At 39.7% G+C, this 22,834-nt stretch overlaps 1 protein-coding gene across 4 annotated transcripts in view; it reads left to right on the forward strand.

Moving 5' to 3' along the window:
• BAZ2B (bromodomain adjacent to zinc finger domain 2B) overlaps positions 1 to 22,834 on the forward strand; it is a 276,520-nt gene that overhangs the window by 126,425 nt on the left and 127,261 nt on the right. For all 4 annotated transcript variants that reach the window (XM_050969152.1, XM_050969151.1, XM_050969150.1 and 1 more), the window contains 3 exons: positions 10,208 to 10,396; positions 15,530 to 15,694; positions 19,046 to 19,239. In XM_050969152.1, the coding sequence (XP_050825109.1) occupies positions 10,208 to 10,396; positions 15,530 to 15,694; positions 19,046 to 19,239 (548 nt within the window). The remainder of the gene's footprint in view (positions 1 to 10,207; positions 10,397 to 15,529; positions 15,695 to 19,045; positions 19,240 to 22,834) is intronic.

The raw sequence follows: 22,834 nt of genomic DNA on the forward strand, positions 1-22,834 counted from the left end.
CATTAAATCACTCCTACATTAAATTTGCAAGATATTCTAAGTGAAGAAGATGGAATAAAATATTCACCTTTAGTTTCAGTTTCCAACCTCAGATCTCATTCATACATGTAACTTCTTAAAAAGCATCGATTGTGGGTTCATCAGTTCCATTGTGTTAATTATAATATTACATCTTTTACCAATCTAGTTCTCCCAGGTCTAATAAAATTGCTCAGGTTTCTTCAGCATAAGCAATTATTGTTTTCAAGGGCATGAAGTCAAAAACGCTTTAATCTGTGCATACAATTTGAGAGGCACAATTAGGGAGGTTCACGTTTCCTCCAGTTCAGTATAATTATTTCCTTTACTTACCAGACTATTGACTACTGCAGTCTGTATAATAAACTTCAGTACCCCTATTATCCAAATCCCTAAAATACATATTGAATCAAGACTGGTATTCTATATGCAGTGCTAAAAAATTATATTACAAATAAGTTATCTTTGGGTTCTCCCAGTTCAAATGGAAAAAGTATGTGTGAGAATATATAGAGAAAAATACAACAATCCTATGTATGCAATTTAGGGTCAGTACAATAATAGTGATGCAAAAGTTTATGGTGGTTTTATTTGCTACTATGTTTTTAATCACTGAATATGAAAAAAAGCAACGGAGTAGATTGTTTGATGCCTTTTTATCTCATCATTTATTGGTGAAAAATAATAAAGAACACTGTAAAGGAAAATAAATTTTTGCACCTTGGTGAGATGTCAGCACTTTTGCAAGTGCTTACTTACATGAATAATCCTTTCTGTAATTCAGTGGTTAAACTTTTCTGAATGTTGCAGGACTGGGCCCAAAGCAAAACTAAAGAAAGTTGAGCAATTCCCTTAATATTTTGGTGATATCAGTAGTAAAGAAACGTCAGAAGAATCCTGATTAAACAGTCTGACCTCTTTGAGGAATTAAATAAAGGAAGTTCAATAACTTCTTATAAAACATCAATGTAAACAATTCTTTATTAAACCAAGAGCTTCTGCCAAGGTTAGATTAATTAATCTTCTCGGAGTTCAGGATTTCTCCCAAATTGAATCATAGGACGGTGAACGTAGATTCCCAAACTGAGAGGATAGCTTTAATTGAAGAGTTAGATGATTTCCAATTTACATAGCTAAATTTTAGCAACAAAGAATTTGTGAAGTTAAGTGCCAACTATTTTCATGTCCCTCCACCTCAATTCCAAATGATTCTTTAGCAGCTGCAGTGCATGTTAAGAGCAGATTTGGTAAATAAAATGTAAACTGTGTAACTCCATTGCCTTTGACTTCAGTGCTTTTGTCAAACTCATTTTTGCCAAACATTTGGGCTTCAGCCTGCAGTCCTTTGCAGAGACTCCCTTGAATTTATTAATAGTTCTATATGCTGAGTGGCTACCGGATCTACATTTTGTGCGAAATACCACTCTTTAGGTGTTTTAAAAACATTGAAAAGCCTTTTTTCCCCCATTAAATGTGAATTTTGAGAGAGGTGGGTGGAGTTTGTGGTAGCAATCTCATAAAAGCACAGCTGTGAGTTACAGGCCCTGAATGTTTCTTCCGCCTGTGACACTGACAAGACTTGATACTTTACTCTCCTCTAGTATTATGCAAAACATTTAATGTAGTACATCCAAAAAATGCATTAAAAAGGTTAACATTGCAAAGTTAAGTGTTCAGAAGTTAGGAAATGCCAGAATTAAGGCTGCTTGTGCAATCTTAATTTGCCCTGTTTGTGCATAGCCTGTATGATAGTCTTCAGTTACATGATCACACGCTATTTTTTTCCCCACAGGGCCCTTACCTCATTCAGGCTTCAGTCTTGTATTTTAAATTGAAAATTTTTTTGAACAGGACTGTTCAGATCTATGTGCCTACAGTGCCAGTAGAGCATGCTACAGAAATATACATAATTAGTAATCGTGATAAACATGTTACATATACTATGTTCACAACAGGTTCTAACTTTTAAAGGTAATTTTTGAATAACATGAAAGCAAACAGCAAAAAATCAGAGTCATGTAACTTAAAATATTTGACTTACATTCTTCAGACTTTAAAAAAAGTCTGTAAAAGCAGCAGAGAGTCCTGTGGCACCTTATAGACTAACAGACGTTTTGGAGCATGAGCTTTCGTGGATGAATACCCACTTCGTCGGATGCATGTAGTGGCCACTACATGCATCCGATGAAGTGAGTATTCATCCACGAAAGCTCATGCTCCAAAACGTCTGTTAGTCTATAAGGTGCCACAGGACTCTTTGCTGCTTTTACAGATCCAGACTAACACGGCTATCCCTCTGATTAAAAAAAAAAAAAAAAAAAAAAGTCTGTAGACTAAGATTTAAAAATGCAACGTATAAAAATTACTTCATGGGTTTGAGTGTATTTTGGAAATGTGTAATTTTAGTCTGATTTATATAGATATGTCTTCAATAAAATCTACATTTAAGAAAATAAATACCAAGATTTTCAGGACCTTATAGGTAGGTTCCTAAATTCATATTCATATTCCTAAACAATAAGTCAATTTTTTTCGTAAGTGTTGAGCACCCAGCAGTTCCCATGGACCTTATTAGGAACGGCTGTATGCTCACCACTCTTAGAAATCTGGCCACTTATGCTACAGTTCTACATACACTTATGAATGTGCTTAACTTTATTCATGAGGAGTTCCATTGGCTACCGATTGCACTTGAAGTTAAGCATGCGCATAAAGATTTGGGCCTTAATTATCTGCTGAAACATGATAGCCTTTCCACTAACTTCACTTGGTATAGGATCTGGCGGTAGGAGCTTAACTTTAGGCACTCAATTTTGCCAATTAAGCCAAAAATTTAAGGCCCCCTCTCCTCCCCCCCCCACATTATAAGGGGTAGTTAAAAATTGAGATTTAGAAATGGAATTTATCTTTGTAACTTGATCATGATCTTCTGTGATTCCATAGTGAGAGTGTGTGTGAAAATGTAAATTTTGATTCTTAGCTATAATACTATGCAAGCTTTTGTATGTAAATATTTTGTGTGTAAATATTTTAATACTTTAGCCAGTTTTTTGAGCTGCATTTTAAGGCTCAGTTTAATTTACAAACATTTTAGATGAAGTTCACTTTGTTTGTTTCACTCCATTTTTACAAACGTTAATTAAAGTATGTGACCTTTCCTTGGGAATACAACCTTTTCTGTTGATTAGCCACAGTTTTCAGCTTGTTACACTGCAGGCACAATCACCAGTGCTGTGAAATTATGCATACAATTTGAAACAGCTAGAGCCTAATGTTGGAAGACATGTTGCAGCAAGCTTTTATAGCAGTGTAAAGATTAAAGAACTTTGAAAAACAGAGAAAATAACATACATTCATTTTTTTCACAGTAAGTGGTCTCCTGGATTCTCCTTAAGATAGAATGTCTTGGCATCACTAGTATTTTAAATTTTGTTTCAAAAAATGTCTAGCTAATCATTTTTGTACTTCTACTGATAGCTGTCTGATTTTGTTCACTGATGCTTTATATTTAAGGCATTAGTTAAGTATTTATCCCTTTTTAATTCTTTTGAAAAGCATTGTTCTATTTCAGCATGAAGTTCATTAATATTAATAAAGGCATTTGCAGTTATCATTCCTTGTTACTAAGACACCAGCATTGTAGAAACGGATGCTGGCCTTTGGGGTAATGCTTTCAATCATTTATCTGTGTACTGGCTAGTAGAATTTCAAAAGCTCTGCTCAAAAATATTCAACCTATTAAATTGTAAGTCAAGAGTCTTAGGCAATGCAGTTTTGTATTAAATTTCATTATGCAAAACCTGCACACAGTAAGCCAGCAATTTAAATAGGGACAAAAACTAAAAAAAAAAAAAAAGAGTTCATCTACAGTCAGAATCTTAAAATATCTTAGAAAAGAAAGATAATGATTATTTTGGAAGGAAAATGTTGTTATAATCCAGTTTGTTGTAAGAGAAATTTGCTTTGAGGACAAATGGAAGGACAGTTCCAATTTGAACATACTTCTTAAATACATATTTAAAAATTGATAGCTTCTGTTTTCTAGGCATGTTAAAGAATGGCTTAGTTACCACATAGTAATTTTTTTTTCAAAAGGCCCTATTTGAAACTCTCACATGTTTTGCCTTTGTTTATGTTAAGTGAGTTATATTAAAAAAAAAATTCTTCTTTGAGTCCTTGCTCATGTCAGTTCTATGTTAGGTGTGTGCATGCCCACGTGCGTGGCTGCCAGAGATTTTTCTCTTAGTGGTATCCGGAATCCTGTTCCCGCAGAGCTCATGCTCCGGTATATGAGGCGCCGCCAGCCCTGTGCCCTCTCAGTTCCTTCTTACTGCCCGTAATGGTCTCTGGAAGACCTTTCTCCCTTTGTAATTTGCAAAGTGCTGTAGTGGTTTCCCTTGGTAAGATCACGTGGGTATGCAGGTTGGCTGTTGTACAACTTGAGGTTCTAGATCATTTTGAAAAGTTTTGAGAGGGAGAAATCCAACCAGCCTGGCTACTGCCTAACCTCACCATGACAGAATTCTTGTACGCATCACAGCAGAATTGGGTCATGAAGTAGGAGAGGGTAGCTGCCTTGTGGATAAATTCAGGGAGGAAGTTCCAAATATAATAGGCAGTTGTTAAGAAAACTCAAATACATATGTGGGAGAAGTAGACAAATGGACATTCAAGGCTGGCAGCTACACTTGCCCCTTTGCTCACTTCCAGTGTTCCAATCATCTCTTCATTGATCTTTGAAGTCTTGCTTAAAAACACTTGAACCTTGTCTTCCACTGCAGATCTCTGCTCCTGCTCTGTCTGCTTCTTCCCTCTTTCCCCACCTTATTCACAATTTAAAATAAATAAATGGATTTACCAGCTTCATCCTCAATCTGTCTATTTATTTTAACAAAGAAAAGCTTAAGGAGTGACTTGATTAGTCTAAGTGTCCACATGGGGAACAAATATTTAATAATAGGCTCTTCATTCTAGCAGAGAAAGGTGTAACGTGATCCAGTGGTTGGAAGTTGAATCTAGACAAATTCAGGCTGGAAATAAGGCGTAAATGTTTAACAGTGAGAGTAATTAACCAATTTCTGGTGGATTCTCTATCATGGCCAATTTTAAAATCTAGATTGGATGATTTTTCTAAAAGATAAGCTCTAGTAATTCTTTGGGGGAAGTTTTATTGCTTGTGTTATACAGGAATCAGCCTAGATGATCCCAATGATCTCTTCTGGCCTTGGAATCTATGAATAGATTACACTTCACATTAACTTTGTTCTAACCCTCATCTCTCCCTTCGCTGCCCCCTCTTATTTTGTCTTCATTTCCTTTATTTTTCTGATACAAGGCCAGATACTGCTACTCTACTGAGCTCTGTACTTAAGTAGGACTGCTTGCAGAGTAAGGAACTACCCAGCATGGGAGAGGGTGACAGCATCTGGCTACTAGACGGCAATCTTTTCATGGCAGGGATTCTCTCTTTTTGAAAAGCCCCATGCAAATTTGTTACTATATAACTATTAATTATTATAAAGAGAGGGAGAGAGAGGACTATGGGGAAACTGAAAAAACAAGAATAAGAAAAGAAGAAAAGAAGAAAATGGCTTGAAGGAAAATGACAAATAAGAAAGAATAGTAAGTTCTCCTAGGGTGTCAGGTGAAGATGCTGTATTAATGAAAATTCTTCTGGAACAGGAGGAGGAGGAGGAGGCTCCTCCAGCAAGAATAGGAGCCTGCTATGGTGAAGCCAGAAGGCAGAACAGATAATATCTGTAAACTTTCTAATGCTTAGCAATGGATTTCCCTGACACAACATTTAGTGCTGACAAGACGTACAAGGAGTTTAATATGAATATGTTTGTGCATGTAGATATGTTGCAATTAGTTTTCTTTTTATTCATAATTTATTTAATTGCCAGTAGTTTCTATGACCTTCATAAACTCTCTTTAATTTTACCTGCTGAGCTCATGATCTTCAGCAGTGTCATTCTTATTTCATATATTTCTACAGGGTTATGCCCTACTGAATTTTTATGCAAAACATATATTATTTCACATTTACCTGTTTTCTAGTAAGAAGTCACCATGCAACTTTTTTTGTTTAAAAAAATTAATTCAAATGAGCCCTTGTTTTCTGTTGTATTTTAAAGTATATAATTGAGTATTGAAAAAGATAGAGGAAACAGGTTTTTTGTCACACTATTCCTGATCCTTCCACTCTTTTGTGTGAAGAACATTCATGATCACCTGCCTTTGCAATTTATCACATGGATAACATGATTATATATGTGAATGACAGTACCACTAGTCTTTGCATCAGAGAATCTGGAAGAGGTTTTGGGGAAGCCCTTTCTGCACTGACGTAGATGTTTGTGCTCTGGAGCTTGGGTATACTGGCACAGACATTTTCTTGGTAATGCTTACCTGCACTGAAACCAGTGTTTATACCCGTTTTGGCACCAATGGCTCTTTTTGTGCTACGATTGTGCGATGGGCCTAGAGATGAGTGCTGTTTGGATTTTAGCAGATTAGTGAGATGCTAAATACATATCCACAGAGGGGAGAATAATACAGTGACTGTGCCCTGCAGGAACTGATATCCACCCTGGGTTCACTACCTGATTAGAACTAATTACTTTCAGGAATCCTAAAGAGGCAAGATTGATACAAATAGAATTGCCATGCCATGCCGTGCTTCTTGTTCTTGATGAGCTGATGGATAAGGCATGGCAGACACCACACCTCTCATTTTCTCTTTGCTGCAGTAGATGGAGAAAAAGTATGTCTGATCCAGAGACAGTGCCAGTGATGTCTTCCACCAGTATACTCCAGTGTGAAAGATTGGTTGTTCAGGTGGCTATGGTTGGCGGAAGGACCAGCCAAATTCTCAGCATTGTGCCCTGGATCACAGATTTGATGTTGGTACTAGTTTTTTTATGAGATGTCTCTTTGGGTACGTCTACACTACCCACCAGATCGGCGGGTAGCGATCGATATATCAGGGATCGATTTATCGCATGTAGTGTAGGCATGATAAATCGATCCCTGATTGCTCTCCTGTCGACTGCTGAACTCCAGCTCGGTGAGAGGTGAAAGCAAAGTTGACAGAGGAGTGGCTGCCGTCGGCCCACGCTGCAAGCACACGAAGTAAGTGATTTTAAGTCTATCTAAGATGCATCGACTTCAGCTACGCTATTCTCGTAGCTGAAGTTGCGTATCTTAGATCAATTCTCTCTCCCCCCTCCCCATGTAGACAAGGCCTTTGTGTTGTCTGAGAAATGCAGATGTACTGAAATTGCATGGCCAGAGATCAGGTTTGGAAGGTGGAAGAAGTGTCATACATTGGCAGAGTTTATTTCTTGAGAGCAAACCCATGAGAGAGAATATGTTGCCCAGGATGTGGTGACTTGTTTGCGCATCGGATCTGGGGACCATCTAAATAAGTAGATATAGTGGCTGGAGCTGCTGGCTAATGAATAAATCCCTGGAGGTACAGGTTTCAGATATCGACCTTCCCTTTGGAGGCCGGAAAATGGAATGGGACATTCAGCAGTGCTATGTTCAGGAGTGGCGCCAGGGTTTCTGGAGCCCTAGGCAGAATTCGGGGGGGGCGGCATTTTGTGCGCTCCCCATAGGGTGCGCGGGAGCTTCCGGTTCCGCACCCATCACGCCGCCGAAGAAGGACCTTCCGCTGAAGTGCCGCAGGCGACAGCGGCAGTCATTGAGCTGCTCAATTGCCTGCCGCTGTTTTCCGCAGCACGTCGGCAGAAGATCCTTCTTCGGCGGAACGATGGGAGCACACAAAATACTGCCCCCCAAATCCTAGCGACCGCCTAGGGTCACCTAATGGAAGCGCCGGCCCTGACTGTGTTGAACAACCAGGTGTAGGTGGTTCTGCAGAAGGCAAAGATGACTACAGACACACCCTTCATTCTCTGTGGTCATTTCTCAATTATACAGCAGGAAAATGAAACTTTAGTGGCTGAAAGGTGTTAAGACTTGTTGCTGCCCTCCCCTCAGACCCAAACTGCACCTGTACTACTGGGCACCAGAATAAATGTTGGAATTTATTAAAATTTGTATTGGTACAATTTTCATGTAGGGACAAAAGGACAAACTGTCTTAGTTGAGACACTCCTTCTGATAAATACAGAGGAGACTGAACGTTCTTCATGCACCAAAGAGGTCCATCAGGGGGATGCAATTACCATTCTGATATATAGCTAGGCTGTGGTGATGGGGATTTGATCTTTAGAAATAGCTAAATATGTAATGGCCATTTGAACTGTTTTGCAACATGTTTTCAGGCTGCAAAGGTGTAGGATCTCACGACATATCCAAATAAAATTCTAGTGAGTGCTGAGTCTATGATTATGCTGTATATTGGTACCAGTGCTATAGTGGTGTAAGAAAGAAGTCCTGGCAGCTAAATTTGAATTTATCAAGAAGGGTCTTAAGCATCTATGGTCGTTTTTCTGAAATGTTTCCAGGTGCACTCCCGGGGTCAGACAGACTGTAGAAACTTCAGGGTCTTAAGATGTGAATGAGAACATGCGAAGAAGCAGCATTTCATTACATTTGTTAAGCACTGTGGGTGAAAGGAGAGCCTAGGCAGAAGGGGTGGGCTCCATGTTAATTGCAGTGGAATCAGACGTCTGTCACAGAAAGCTGTGACAAGGTTTGTGAAAATTATTTAAACTAGACGCTAGGGGGAAATCAACAGGCACAAAGGAAAAACTCAAGTCAGACAACAATATCTGCTGAGTATTTCATTAAAACAAATGAATCTCTGTATGGCTGACATAAAGGCCTGAAAAATAACAAGGTGTCAGATAAAGGAGATAAATATAGGCAAAGGTCAAAAATGAAAAACTATATACCCATGTGGAGGTGAATAAGGAAGTGGGGATGTGTATTATTTGCATTGCAGTGGTACCTACATTACCCAATCAGGGCCACGTTGTGCTAGATACTATATAAACAATTAAAAAAAGATGGTCCCTGCTCCAGAGAGCTCCTAATCTGGAATTATGACAAGATAGAACCAATAGAAGAAGAGATGAAATGGTGCAAGGATGAGAGCTTTAATAGCAAAATCTTTGAAGTAGGTGAACTAGAAGACCTGGTAATGGAATAGGACCGTGCTAATAGTGATTATTATTTGTTTTACCATAATGCATATGAGCCCTAGTCCAGGACCTGGACCGTTGTGCTGGATGCAGTACAAACAGAGAAGACTATCACATTTTTCATCTTTAAAATACCATACATACTATTTTGATACTAAAGAATTTGTATACTGTAATTATTTCTCGTCAACACTAATACCGTATTTCTGCAGTGTCAAGCACTTGCTTTACTCTTGCCACCACTTATATGCATACAAGAGATTTAGAAAGAAAATCTTTATTTAGGAAAATGGGAACAGAGGAATTTTGTTTATTTTTTGAAGAGAAAAGTGAGCTAAGATATTAGTTCAAATACATGATTAGGAAGCTAACTGTTTAAATCAGATTCCAAAGAAAAGATTTATTAGAAGAGGAAAGGTGACATTTCGCATTTAATGAGAGCACAATTGTCAAACATTTCAAAAACCGAAAGTGTTTATAAAAATTTAGTTCTAAAAGGAAAAGATTTAAAATATATGTATTTTAGTAAATATTTGTGCACTTATTTTTACTGTCTGAAAACTTGCAAAAAAAGGAAGCCTGAAGACTCCTGAAAAGCAAAATAAAAGTGCTCATTTATCCTGGAATCTTAGCTTTCGATGAGGAGATTCAACAGTGTCTGTTTTCATTCGTTCTCAAATCTACTGTAAGGATGGTCAGAATCCTGAAGGAGTGCCCGATTTGCACATCCTCCTATTGAAGTAAAATGGGTTATCTCTGATCCTGCACCACTATCTGAAGGGAATAGAAAAACATTCGACTACTAAAATAATTACAGAGATAAATACTATATCTTTTTACCATCTTTTATATTTCAAACTTTTTATTAGGATTGTTAATGTTTCCAGATAATATCTGTATTTTATAGGAAGTGAATGGTAATAACAAAGGATACTACGTGTAAAACTACACAGCCATTCTTTAAAAAATGTGAAAAGATTTTTATAAACTTTCTATAAGCATGAGGGTTGGGCTTCACATTATTAGCATCTGTTTTTGATAGTACAATTTCAAGTGTTGTTTTTTCCCCTCAGGACATTTATTCAGAACAGCTGGGGATCAACCGTGTAACCTGTCCACAGTGTCGAGTGCCTTCCCAATGGTCAGCCACCCAGTCTTTGGTCTACATACAGCCAGCTCAGGGCATTCAGAGTTTGGTGGCTTGGGAACACTTGGTACTCCCACAGCCTTAGCAGCACATCCCCAACTAGCACCTTTTCCAGGTAAACATCTGTTACAAAGAATATTCAACCTTCTGAAGAAGAAACAATGAACTGTCCTAATTCAAATAGACAGTGATTTATTTTACATCAACAAGCAAGGTAGAAGAGGTTCAACTTTCCTGTGTCAAAGACCTCAAGATCTGGGGCTGGGCAATGTCCAGGAAATTCCTGAGTGTAATTTACAATGTGAGGAAAGGAAAACATTGCAGATTGTCCGAGATTATCACTAATAGCCTCTCAGGAGTCATCCTCGAAGAACCACTATAGTGTAACAGAAGTAATAGGTGTTCTTGCCAATAGTGAGGTTTAACCAGCCAGACACTTGTTTTTTCTTTTTTTTTCATCTTAACATGCCTTTGTTTCTATTAGGTGTATGTGTTCATCACAAACAATAACATTGGAAGGTATTTATTTAATATTGAGAAAAGATGCAAGGGTAATGGATCTATTCTCCCTTTTTTGGGGTAACTTTTTCAATTGTGTTTTCTGTCCGACACCTGTAATAGTGAAAGTTCTAATCAAGCTCAAGAGATAATGTTGATTTTAGTTGTCCTTTGTCAGCTCAAGCTGTGATTGATACGAACCATGAATTTTTCTTCACTTTGGGGGTCAAGAACAATGGTTAAAATTTTCAGAAGCACTTTAATGACTTAGGGTGCCCATGTCTCATTGAAAGTCAATGGGACTTAGGATCCTAAGTGCCTGTCACTTTTGTAAATGAGACTTAGAGCCTGGGTTCTGTAGCTAGTTTTGAAAATTTTACCCCAGGTGAATAGGTACCTAAAAATTATCAAGTTGTAGCAACTCAGTAGGGTCCCAAAGTATGGAAATACTACAGACACTGCTTTAGGGTAATGATTATTATTGCTCTCCCTTAGATAACTGTTACTGGTAATAAATTTTATTCATGGTGGCATCTTGTAAAATTTTACAATAAGCTCTAATAAGCCCTTTCCTGAGCAAAATTGCAGAATTCTGTGGGAGATCGGTTTTTTTGCATGTACAAAATTATGTGCCCTGGTAGCATCTGACTTCCATCTTAAGGTGTCAGATATTCTGCTAGTATTTTCCCACATCCTAATTCTGCTAGTATTTAGAACTCTTTAATCCCCTGGGGAAACAAACCTCATATCTTAATACACATTGAGCATCGTAGAGAAGTGTGGGTGGCAAAATTTGTCTCCTGATGAAGTGAAGTGTTTTCGTAACTCAGTCTTCTGTAGATTGCAACAGAATATTTTTTCACGACAACAGGATTTTCCTTTCTAGGAACTGAACTATGTGTAAAGACTGTATTTTTTTTTTAAATAGAATTTGTAAGAATAGAATTCTACCTCCAAAATTCCGCTTGGCTTACTCATCCTCTCTTGATAAAAACCCTGAGCAAACCTTGTAATTCCTTGTAATCTTTTACTTTGTTTGCCAGAATGACCTAGTTATATTTTAGAAATCATGTAAATAGAACAGAAGTAGAATGTTGTCACTAGATAAAGGTTCACAACTAGACAGAGGCAAGGCATTTAGAGGAAATCCATGTTGAGGTGAAGTCTAGAAGGTTAAAATTATATCATAGCAGAAGACCTTAATCCTGGGACAATATTGTAGTTCATTGGTTTGTCTCTTTTATGCTGAATGATTCATGCAGCTGTAACCATTTTATCTACTGGATGTTGGTGCAATAGAATGACAGTTACTTACTCTAAGCCTTATTCTGAGAGTTGCTGAACATCCACATTTACCATAGATGTCAATCCTTTGTGTTTAAGAAAATTGTTTATTTTACTTCAATGAGAGTTGCATTTCCTCAGCATCCCTTAGGATCAGGCCCTAAATCATTACTTATCTGCTTTTCAGTGATGGTCTTGGAAAAGAGACCTCTTGGGTGCTTCAGTTAACCCGGAAGCATCTTATCTATAAAGGTACAGTTTTTTTATGACTAAGATTGTATATATAGAGAGTTTTAGTTGTACATTTTCTCAGAGAATTTTGCTTTGCTGTCCTGCTAAAAGACTGTGTTGAGTTTATACATCCCATTTGATATAATATCAGACAATATAGAAAGTCTACATAACTATACATAGCTATACAACTGTACATAGCCATTCTGTGTCATTTGAATCTTTGAAGGTGGCACCTCGCACCAGGGACAAGCAATTTTCTTGCTTGGTATTTGTGTTACTCCATCCTTTGTGCTGCCCTGTCACCATTCTCTTTGTGTTCCCTTCTTAGCACATGGTAGTGTATTCTCCTTCTCAGGTAGTCTCCACATCTTGATACATCGCAAATATTCTTACCTTTTTCTGAGCAGTAATCACCTTCTTCCATCACATTTTACTGTGAATTCATTGCTCTTTGTTTAGTTTACATACTTGATATTGAGTGACACCATGGCAGGTTATAAGATCAATGTATTTGTCACCGGCATTGTTCACAATCCAGTTTTCATAACCATTAATAGTGTCAGCCAATGAATGTAAAACATGACACATAATCTAACCGTCCTTTCCAAATTCTCTTCTTGAATAGTAATTCTAACTGACTGTTTTAAAATAAAAGGCTAAATTCTACTCTCAACTACACTGATGTAAATCAGGTGTAACTTTATTAACTTCACTAGAGAAATTGACATCAATGTAAATAACAGCAGAATTTGCCACCTGTTGGTACAATTTCCATCTTTATACTGTATTGAAGTTGATACCATCTCTTTAAAAATGAAGCATTCCTGTGGAGCAATGGATTCTTCAGGTTCTCAACTTGATCACATGGTACTTACTCAAAGCTGATGCATATGCTTGCTGCTTTTTTAGAGTATATTTGGTTTTGTTTTTTTTAAAAGCATGATTGCACAGAGGAAACCTTAAAGCAGCAATTTCCAAGAGGAGGACACTAATTCAAAAAATAACATGAGTTAGATATAAAAGGCCTATTTGTCATCTAGTCTATCCTGTTACTTGTGGAGATTGTTCCGTACCGTGTATTTTCTAGTGCTCTGTCAATCTATACTATTAATCATATTGGTAATAGGAATTCCATTATTTCCTGTGGAAGCTTACTCCATAATCTTATTCTCCATTGGCCTGATCAGCAACACTGAGAGGTTATTTGGGTTTTTTTGTTGTTGTGTAAAATAGCATAATACGTTATGACAATTTCTTCCCTTACTGTTGAACAACACAATCAAAAGAGCTGCGACCACCATTTAAAAAAACAAAACAAAACAAACAAAAACAGTGTGGCAAGCCATGAAGGGAACTGTAAGTTCCCTTTCTCTTTCAGAAGTTACAGTATTTTATGTAGCAGTACACACTACACACTTGCTTAACTGCTTTGTTTTATGAAGTCCAAACTTTTTTTGTACTTATGTCATATTTGCATTTACAGATCTTATTTCTGACACTCTCTTGTTACAGGTAGTATAAGATCATGACCCTCGCCCTCCACTCCCCGCCCCCCTTTTATTTAAAAGAAGTTTCAAAAAGATCTTCCCCTTGCCAAAACATGAACCAGTTGTTTTACCAGTTTTTTTTTCTTTTTAAGCAAAGGAGCTTGTTCTTTTAACAGTTTTTTTTTATTCCTTTGGAAGTGATTTAAAAGTTCTTTTTTCTGGATTATGCTGTGTGTTTTGGTTTGTTGCTGAATAAATGTGTCCATTCTAACAAGTGTTTTTAAGTTGGCTCCACTGCAGTAACTTCAGCAGCTATTGCAAACTATGGCCCTGATACTGCGAAACAGTTGTCTTGGGCAGATTCGTATGCCATCATGGATCCCAGTACAAGCTCAGGCATCAACACTTCTGGGCAGTGAATGGTGCAGAGGTTGTCTACCTCACTACCAATCTCTGCATCAGAGATGTCTGTGTGTCTGAGATGCCATATGTACAGTATAATTGCAGTGTTGTTGTAGCCATGGTGGTCCTAGGATACTAAAGAGGGGGTAATGTCTCTTATTGGTCTAGCTTGAGTGCTCTGTAAGCTCAAAAGCTCCTCTCTTTCACAACAGAAGTTGGTCCAATAAAAGATATTACCTCACCCACCTTGTCTCTGTTTTATGTACAATATTTAATATATAGTATTTTGGGGACTTTCCAGGTGAAAGATGCCACAAAAATTCTAAGATGCTGCTGTGTTTAAAATTCAATTATTTTGATTACTAAGGGACCATGTCAAATGGCTGTATATTTGATCTGCCTGAAAAAAGGAGATTTCATAAATTATTCAAGACTAAAACTGATTTCCTGTTTTGTTAGTAAAACACATTCTCAGTTTTTTTCAACGTTTTCAAAGTGAGATTCTCATCCCCTACTCAGGCCTCTTTATGTTGTGTAGAAATGCAGGAGTGGCATAAAGGAGCCCTGACAGCACTTTCTGGGTGTGGGAGGATTCTTCCTCCCCCCGCCCCCCATGCTCTGTAAAACAAAACAAAACAAAAAAAGTACTACTATTAAAAGATGGCCTTTTAAGGACTCTTTTTTTCAAATGTTGGTGTAGGAGGGAAACTGAGGCAGGGCTGGGGGCACAATGGTCATGTCTGGGGCAGAGCTGTACAGGTTCCTGGCATCACTGTGTACAACAGGGCAGTCCCAGGCTATCTCAATTTGGAGAGGTTCCCAGGGATGTTCAAGTTACGATAGAGAACCCAGAGTAGATAAAAATTGGGAGGGTTCACTGGATATAAAGGTACCTTAGCACCTTGTCTCCCTGACCTGGGAGTTCTGGGCTGCACCTCTTAAGAGGCACAACATAGACTCACTCTCACTTTTCACATGATAGATGATAAGCATGCAAAAGTGACCTGTGTTTCCTGATGATGTTCAAGAGCACCAATGTAATTTTGTTGTGGTCACCTCAGCATTGCAACTTACGTGGGTTTTTTTTTATGTGCTTGTTTTCAAAATGGAAATAAATAACAATTTAGGGTGTAATTTTCAAAAGCTCTTAAATAACTTCAGAGTGTAAGTCCAAGAGAGAGTCAGTGACACTTGTACTTTTAAGTCACTTTAAAATAGGCAGAATTTATTTTGTGGATCTGCTGTAAATTGCACACAGAAGCTTCATTAGATGAAGATTAAAAAAATAAATTGAGTGAGATAACTAATGTTTTGGGGTTTTTTCCTTTTTCTTCTTCTTTGAGGTACAGAATGGTGGCGAACAGATGTGCACACTCGTACAGGGGCTGCTTTTTTCCCACCTCTTCTGGGAATTCCACCACTATTTGCTCCTCCTGCCCAGAATCATGATTCCAGTTCATTCCATTCAAGAACTACAGGAAAAAATAGTCGAGGTGGTTTAGAAAAAGGTAACAGCTGAAGTTGTAACATGAATAAAACAAGCCTGAGCCTATATCGGGGTCGGCAGCTTTTCAGAAGTGGTGTGCTGAGTCTTCATTTATTCACTCTGATTTAAGGTTTTGCGTGCCGGTAATACATTTTAATGGTTTTAGAAGGTCTCTCTTTCTATAAGTCTATAAACTGTTGTTGTATGTGAAGTAAACAAGTTTTTTAAAATGTTTAAGAAGCTTCGTTTTAAATTGAATTAAAATGCAGATCTTATCAGTTTAGTGAAGTGGTTCTTAACTTGGGGTGCATGTACCCCCTGGGGCAGGGCCAGTGCAAGGATATTTTGCACTCTAGGCAAAACTTGTACCCCTCCCCTGCACATCAGTTCATTGAGGGGTAAATCCCAACGAGCCCAGGGGCCAGCCGTGCCCAGGGGCTGCTCCCCAGACCAGGTTCCCCCCTCTCCGCCCCCTGAACACCCCTGGAGGGTGCACAGTCCCCCCACGATCCCTCCCCACTCCACCCAGATGGCCCCTGCCCCAAATCCACTCACTGGCTTTTCTGGGCTTGGGCCGCTGCAGCAGCTCGGCAGGGAGGAGCCGCCTTCCGGAGGCACCGGAGAGCCAGAGCATCCTGCTTGCGGCAGCAGCAAGCACCAGCCATGGAGGAGCTGGCGCAGTGCAAGGGGGCAGCAGCCCTGCAAAAGCAGCGGCACTGCTAGCGGGGAGCAGCTGTGCCCCCCCACCCCTCCTGCCCAGGCTGCGGCCCAGCGCTCCCTCCCCGGGGGCTCCTGCAGTCTTCAGTGGATATATGTGAGCGCCAGCCCCCATACACCCCCTGTCTCTCCCCTCACCTAGGGTTACCATATTTCAACAATCAAAAAAGAGGGGAGAGCCCTGCCCTAGCCCCGCCCCCATCCGCTCCCTCCCACTTCCCACCCCGATTGCCCCGGTCAGAACCTCCAACCCCCACCCCCCCCACTCCTTGTCCCCTGACTGCCCCCTCCTGGGACCCCTTCCCTGACTGCCCCCCAGAACCCCACCCCCTACCTAAGCCTCCCTGCTCCTTGTCCCCTGACTGCCCCCTCCTGAGACCACCTCCCCAACTGCCCCCCTAGGACTCTTACCCTCTACCTGTCCCCTCACTGCTCCAACCCTTATCCACCCCTCCACCCCCAGACAGCTCCCAAGGGACTCCCACACCCCATCCAACCACTCCCCACCCCCAACAGGACCCCCCAGAACTCCCGACCCATCCAACCCTCCCCCTGCTTGCTGACTGTCCCCTGGCACTCCTCTTACCAGGCCCATGCCGGTCAGACGCTGGCTCCACATGGAGGCAAAACTCCACATGGAGTGCTGAGGCAGTGGGAAGGGGGGAGCTGCAGGAGGGGCAGCGTCTCACACTTCCGGGAGCCGTAGAACCCGAGCGTTGGTGAGGGGGAAACCGGGGGGCGCGCCGGCCTGGGCTGCGGCCCACTGCTCCCCCCCGGGAGGGGTCCTACTGCAGCAGATACATGTGGGCGGCGGTCCCCATGCTCTCCCTAGCTCCCTCCTCGCCGCGCTCGGGCTCTGCGGCTCCCAGGAGTGAGAGCCGCTGCCGCCGCCCCTCCCGCAGCAGGCTCAGGGCCCTGTGCCCCGGCGGCTCACACTCCCGGGAGCTGCAGAACCTGAGCACCGTGAGGAGGGAGGCAGGGGGGCGCACCTGCCACCGGTCTGGGGTCCTGGCCGCCGGCCCTGCTCAGCCTCCTGGGGTTCCTTTCACTGGCCTGGGGTTCCTTTCACTCAGTTGGCAGTGGGCTGAGCGGGGCCGGCGGCTGGGACCCCGGCTGGCAGCCGCATTCCAGGCAAAATGGGCTCGCTTGCCAAAGGTGGCACGCGTGCCGTAGGTTGCCGTAGGTTGCAGACCCCTGGCCTATATGATTTTTTGGTAGTGTGCATGAGTTTTTCTGGTAGTGTGCATGAGTTTTACTTTGAATTCATCATCATCATCATCATCCTTGCCATATCTAAACAATTTAGTCTAAGTTTATTTTGGCAGTGTGGGCTTTCAATCACTGAATACCACTTCTAGGACATATATTTTTGATTTCTTGTTTTTCTATGATTATATATCTAGGCCATTGCATACCGAGTATACACAGCAGATTTGTTTTTAAAGGAGTAGGTTGATATACAAGTCCATATTCAGTCACCTGTAGCAAATACAGTTCCACTACGTCGTCAAAGTTGGGGGCTGGCTCTGGGGGACTGTACCCACCTCCAGGGTAGCAGTATGCAGGGAAAGGCGGGGAAGGACCATAGGATATCGTAATTTTTCAGATGTTCCTGTTTTTCACCTCACTTCCCCAGGAGATTTTGGGGGGTGGTAGTGAGAGAGGGCCCCTCTCCCTTCACACACCCACACCCTGTGTGTCATTAAGCCAAGGTATTTGAGCCAGATGCTGAGTTCAGGACTTGTGCCTTAGTTATGCAAGCCTCTAAGTGCCGTCTCTTTAAAAAAAAATGACGGTGCAGCAGTTGGACATGGCCTTCAGATTTCTTACTGCAAATTATTCCAAATTCACACCAATAAAACCTTTATCCAGTGCCATCACACATCCTCTCTCTATGTAGTATAAATTATAATTTACATAATTTAACTGAGATCTTGATGGATGGGCAGTAGTCACGAAATTTTTGGCATCCTCTTCCATGCTCCCAAGTCCACGTGGTCAAGATTCCAGACCCCCAGAATGGGAAATTATGTGTGTGTCAAGGATTACCTCTTGAAAAACTTAGTTTTTGAAACCTAATTTGTAAAACTAAAACTTGTCTGATTTCAAATGAAATTTTTTTGAGTTTCTCACTTTTTCTTCATTGATATCTCTCCACTCCCCAACAGGCCTTGCACAGTAACAAGCTGCAGATGCAGCTTCCTACACACACTTCTCTCTTTGCCTTTAAGATATGAAGGGATTCCTCCTAGCAGAGGCTTAGCACAGTGTATGTTTTTAAGCTCTTTATTTTGCAACAGAGTAAATTGTATCTTTATTGGCTAAACTTTGAGTGTATTGTTGAAAATAGACAATTCTTGATTTCTGACAGTAAACTACAAATTATTCAATCCAGTCTTCTATGTCTCCTTATAGGTATTGTCATGTTTTCCTTAAAAACAACAAACAACCCGCCTTCCCTCCAAATTACTCCTTTTCTTGAGGTAGCTGTGTTTTATAGGACAATATATTGTAGGATTTAAATATGTCTTTACCGGATGGTTCTGACCTCTTGCTACGGGTACACTTAATATAGGCTAATATGACCATAACTCATCATGGAAGTGACTGCTTAATGTCTGCAATTCTGTAAATCACAGTTTTTAATCTTTTTAAGGTGTGAATGGATCAGTAAATGGAAACAGTACAACATCAGTATCTGGGGTCAACACATCAGTATTGCTCACTACCACTGCAAGCTCTGCAGGACAAGCAAAGGCTATAACTTCAGGAGGGGGAGGTCGCAAATGTAACCAGGAACAAAACACAAACCAGCTTTTGGATACCAGAGCTGACAAAATCAAAGATAAGGTAAATAACCTAAAAAAGCAGCTGATTCATAGCTGAAGGTGTAAGATTATAGTATTGGCCTTTAAAACTGAATTGTCTACAATTAAGATTATAATATAAAGTGTTTTATCCCCTTTGCCAATGTCTTTGGGATTTCCTTTTTCTCTAATGCAGGATCTCTCACCTTGCACCAGTTGATTATGCCCATTAACTAAAAGCCAGCATTAGAGCTTTATGTGTAGGTTCCACTAACCTGAATAGATTAGTCATACTTGGTCATGCATGGGAAGATAACATTGAATTTCATAGTAAAAAGAACATTTTGGCACTTTGAGAAAAGAGTCACATATCTTCCTATGTGGGATTTCCTATCTATGAGGTAATGGAAGTATTATTAGTGGCCTCATTTCAGCAAAGTACTTAAGCATATGCCTAACTTTAAGCACAAGTATTTTCATTGAAGTAGGATTACTCACATACTTAGTTAGGCACCTGTTTAAGTACTTTTCTTCACTGAGTCCCAAGTGACTTATGTCCAAGCAATAGAAACTGGAGGCTAGAATTCAGTCTCCTTGTGGTTAGAAAGGAAGGGACTTGGACAGTACCAGCTGCCAATAACTAGATTAAATGTCAAAGGATAGAAGTGCATTAATTCTGATACTTTTTGTGACAGTCACTTGATACCATAACCTTCTTGCCTCTTTCCATTGCAATGGTCTGATTGTTGCTGTTCCACACTACATTCTCAAGTACTATATGTTTTTAATTTAATTTTTTCTGTGGCTTGGGACGTGCAAAACGTCTAAAGATCTAAGATTTTTAGGTGTTTTAAGATGCGGGCTTGAATAACTTACTTACTCTCTTTTACCTTGATGACAAGCTTATCTAGGGAGTCTTTTTACAAAATCTGTCCCACCAAAAGTATAAAATACATTTTACCTCAGAATACTGTTTAAACATGCACCCTCTAACAACCTTCAAATGCCTTGGAATGTTTTGCTAGGCATGTCGGAATCTCATTATGCTTCTTAGATTCTCCAGATTTGTTTATGAAATTTAGAAATGGAACAGTTGAAGAATAATTTTGTATCAGTTCATAAGATTTGCATGCAAATGTATTCGCATTTCTGCCTCATACGCAAGTAGGGAATTTCCCAGGACACAGTATCTTTAATAATACCTCTCTTTATGTATCCCAGGTGTTTGCTTGCTATTTACTGCCATTAAGCACAGTGCTGAAGATATTAGAATGTTAACTGTCTCTACCTCCAGTTTTCTCTTCCTGCAGAGTAGTTTGTGGCATAACCATGAAACAGTAGAAATCATTCAAATTTCATTTTTTGGACCTAAGCTTCAGTCTCCAAACTGAGCTGGATAAGCCAATTATCAGCCTTTAATTTTAGTCTGTAGAAATCATTCTTATGGTCACTGTCCCTCCTCCCCTCTTTGTATTGTCTGTTTCCTTTAACTATCAGTTCTGAATCATTGGTAGATTTTGTTCTGTTATTGCACTTAGTTGCCACCTTCCACCTCTATTGTTTCAGTTCACCAAGTATCACTTGGCTTTAAAACCAAGACAGTTCTTTATCCATTCAGATAGTTTACCATGTATTGTGCTTACAAAATTTGATTGTTTTCACTGTTTATTGCAAAGCTGGGTAAATTACAGAATGTCCAGAATTTTTGTCTGTCAAAATTTTTTTGTTGTCATTTCCCTCATAATGTAACCTATATTTGTTGGTTCTCTTTTTTTTTTTTTTTTTGTAAATGATACTGACTTTCTTTACATCAGAACTTTCTAATTCTGTCCCAGTTAGTGTTCTCCATCCTGGGCTCTTCTCCACAGACCCACGCTTGGGTCAGTAGCATGGACCTGATAGCCCTTTATCAATAGAAGATTTCAATTGGGTTTCAGGCCACTGGTGTCAAGATATGCAGAAAGCTATAAACAAGAACTCAGAAATCCCCTCTTCTGTTAAATTTTTTCCTCACCTGTTTCTGTACCCAGAGCCATTGTTACATTTGTGTCATTTACTCACTTTTGTGTTTGGCGTTTTAAATAGAAACTCAAAGGTTGCGTAGTTGAACTGAAGTTAACAGTGGGGGAAGGGATTAGGGTGGGATTTTGAGTGATCTGTTGGGCACATGGAAGATCGTTGGAGGAAAACAAATGGGCAAAAGTAAAGACAGCATCAGACCTTCGGTGCAAAGGAGTACTTCACTGTTTTTGGTGTTGGTGCCTTGTCTGAAGATAAAAGGATTAAGTGTGAAGATGGTCATTTTTTCCTAGTTCAGTAGCAAAGTGGAATCAAGAAGAAGTGCTGAGATACTTTGAGGGACATAGGCTGATATTTTCAAAGATGTCCATGGAATTTGGACGCTTAAATACTTGCCAGTTGCCTTAGATAACTAAATAACTTTACCTCTATATTTGTAGTAACTGTGTATCTGTAAATGTAGCATTCCCTATAGTAAGGAAGTTCAGATAATACTTCAGATGCTGAGGTAAACATATCTATTAAGTTAATGAAAACATGTCAGGATTTAAGGGTGACGATTCTCTATATAGCCCTTTAAAGCTCTGTGCTGTGAAGAGCTTACACTTCCAATAAGATCAGAACAGGGCAAGAGTTGAGGTAAATAATAAGGGTATGAATTTTTCAGACATAAATTTAGTCAACTTCAGTATTTTGTTGCTCCTCTTAGAAATGCTGTTTCTTATTTCTATGCTTTGAAACATAAGGTGCAATTTAATTTATAACATTGTCTACCTCGCTTTCTAATTTTTCTTACTGTCTGTAAGAGACTATACTCCCTATTCATTTATTTTAAAACAACTTATTTACCTACAACTCTGTTATTGTCTTTCAAAATCTTTTTGTTTTTAATTTTTATATTGTTTCCCCATTTCTTTAACTTCATTCTTTGGTTATAGTCTTCTTCTGTAACTGACATTTTGTTTTAAGCATATGTCCTTAAATAATGTGTTTGCATTTCTTGTTCATCTACACTAGCTTTTTTGTCTCCTTATGTGTTATCAATAGGTAGGGTGACCAAACAGCAAATGTGAAAAATCAGTGCTGGGAGTGGTGGGTAATAGGAACCTATATAAAAAAAGACCCGAAAATTGGGACTGTCCCTATAAAATCAGGATATCTGGTCACTCTACTGACAGGTAACAAGGATAACACTGAGTCATTACATTTTCATTCTTTAGAGCAGTTTTCAGTTCCTTATTTTGTTGGCTCTCTGGCTTTGGGTACATCTACACTGCAAAAAAAACCTGCAGCAACAAGTCTCAGAGACTGGGTCAACTGACTCAGGCTCATGTTACTAGACTAAGAACAGCACTGTAAATGTGGCTCTGAAATTTGATGTGTGGGGGAGAAGGGTCTCAAAACCTGAACTCTAGTCTGAGCAGGAACATCTGCACTGCTATTTTTAGTCCCATAGGGCTAGTCCAAATCAGTGGAACTGGGCTCTGAAACTTGCCACCGCAGGGTTTTTGGTTTCGCATTGTAAGCATACCCTTTGTTTCTTACAGTCCTATGTGCATTCTTATAGAATTTTATAGAATTTCCTCTACTGAAAATGTGTATCTCTTTGTTCTCTTGTT

This window comes from Gopherus flavomarginatus, chromosome 10 (genome assembly GCF_025201925.1).
Source record: "Gopherus flavomarginatus isolate rGopFla2 chromosome 10, rGopFla2.mat.asm, whole genome shotgun sequence".
Lineage (NCBI taxonomy): Eukaryota > Metazoa > Chordata > Testudines > Testudinidae > Gopherus > Gopherus flavomarginatus.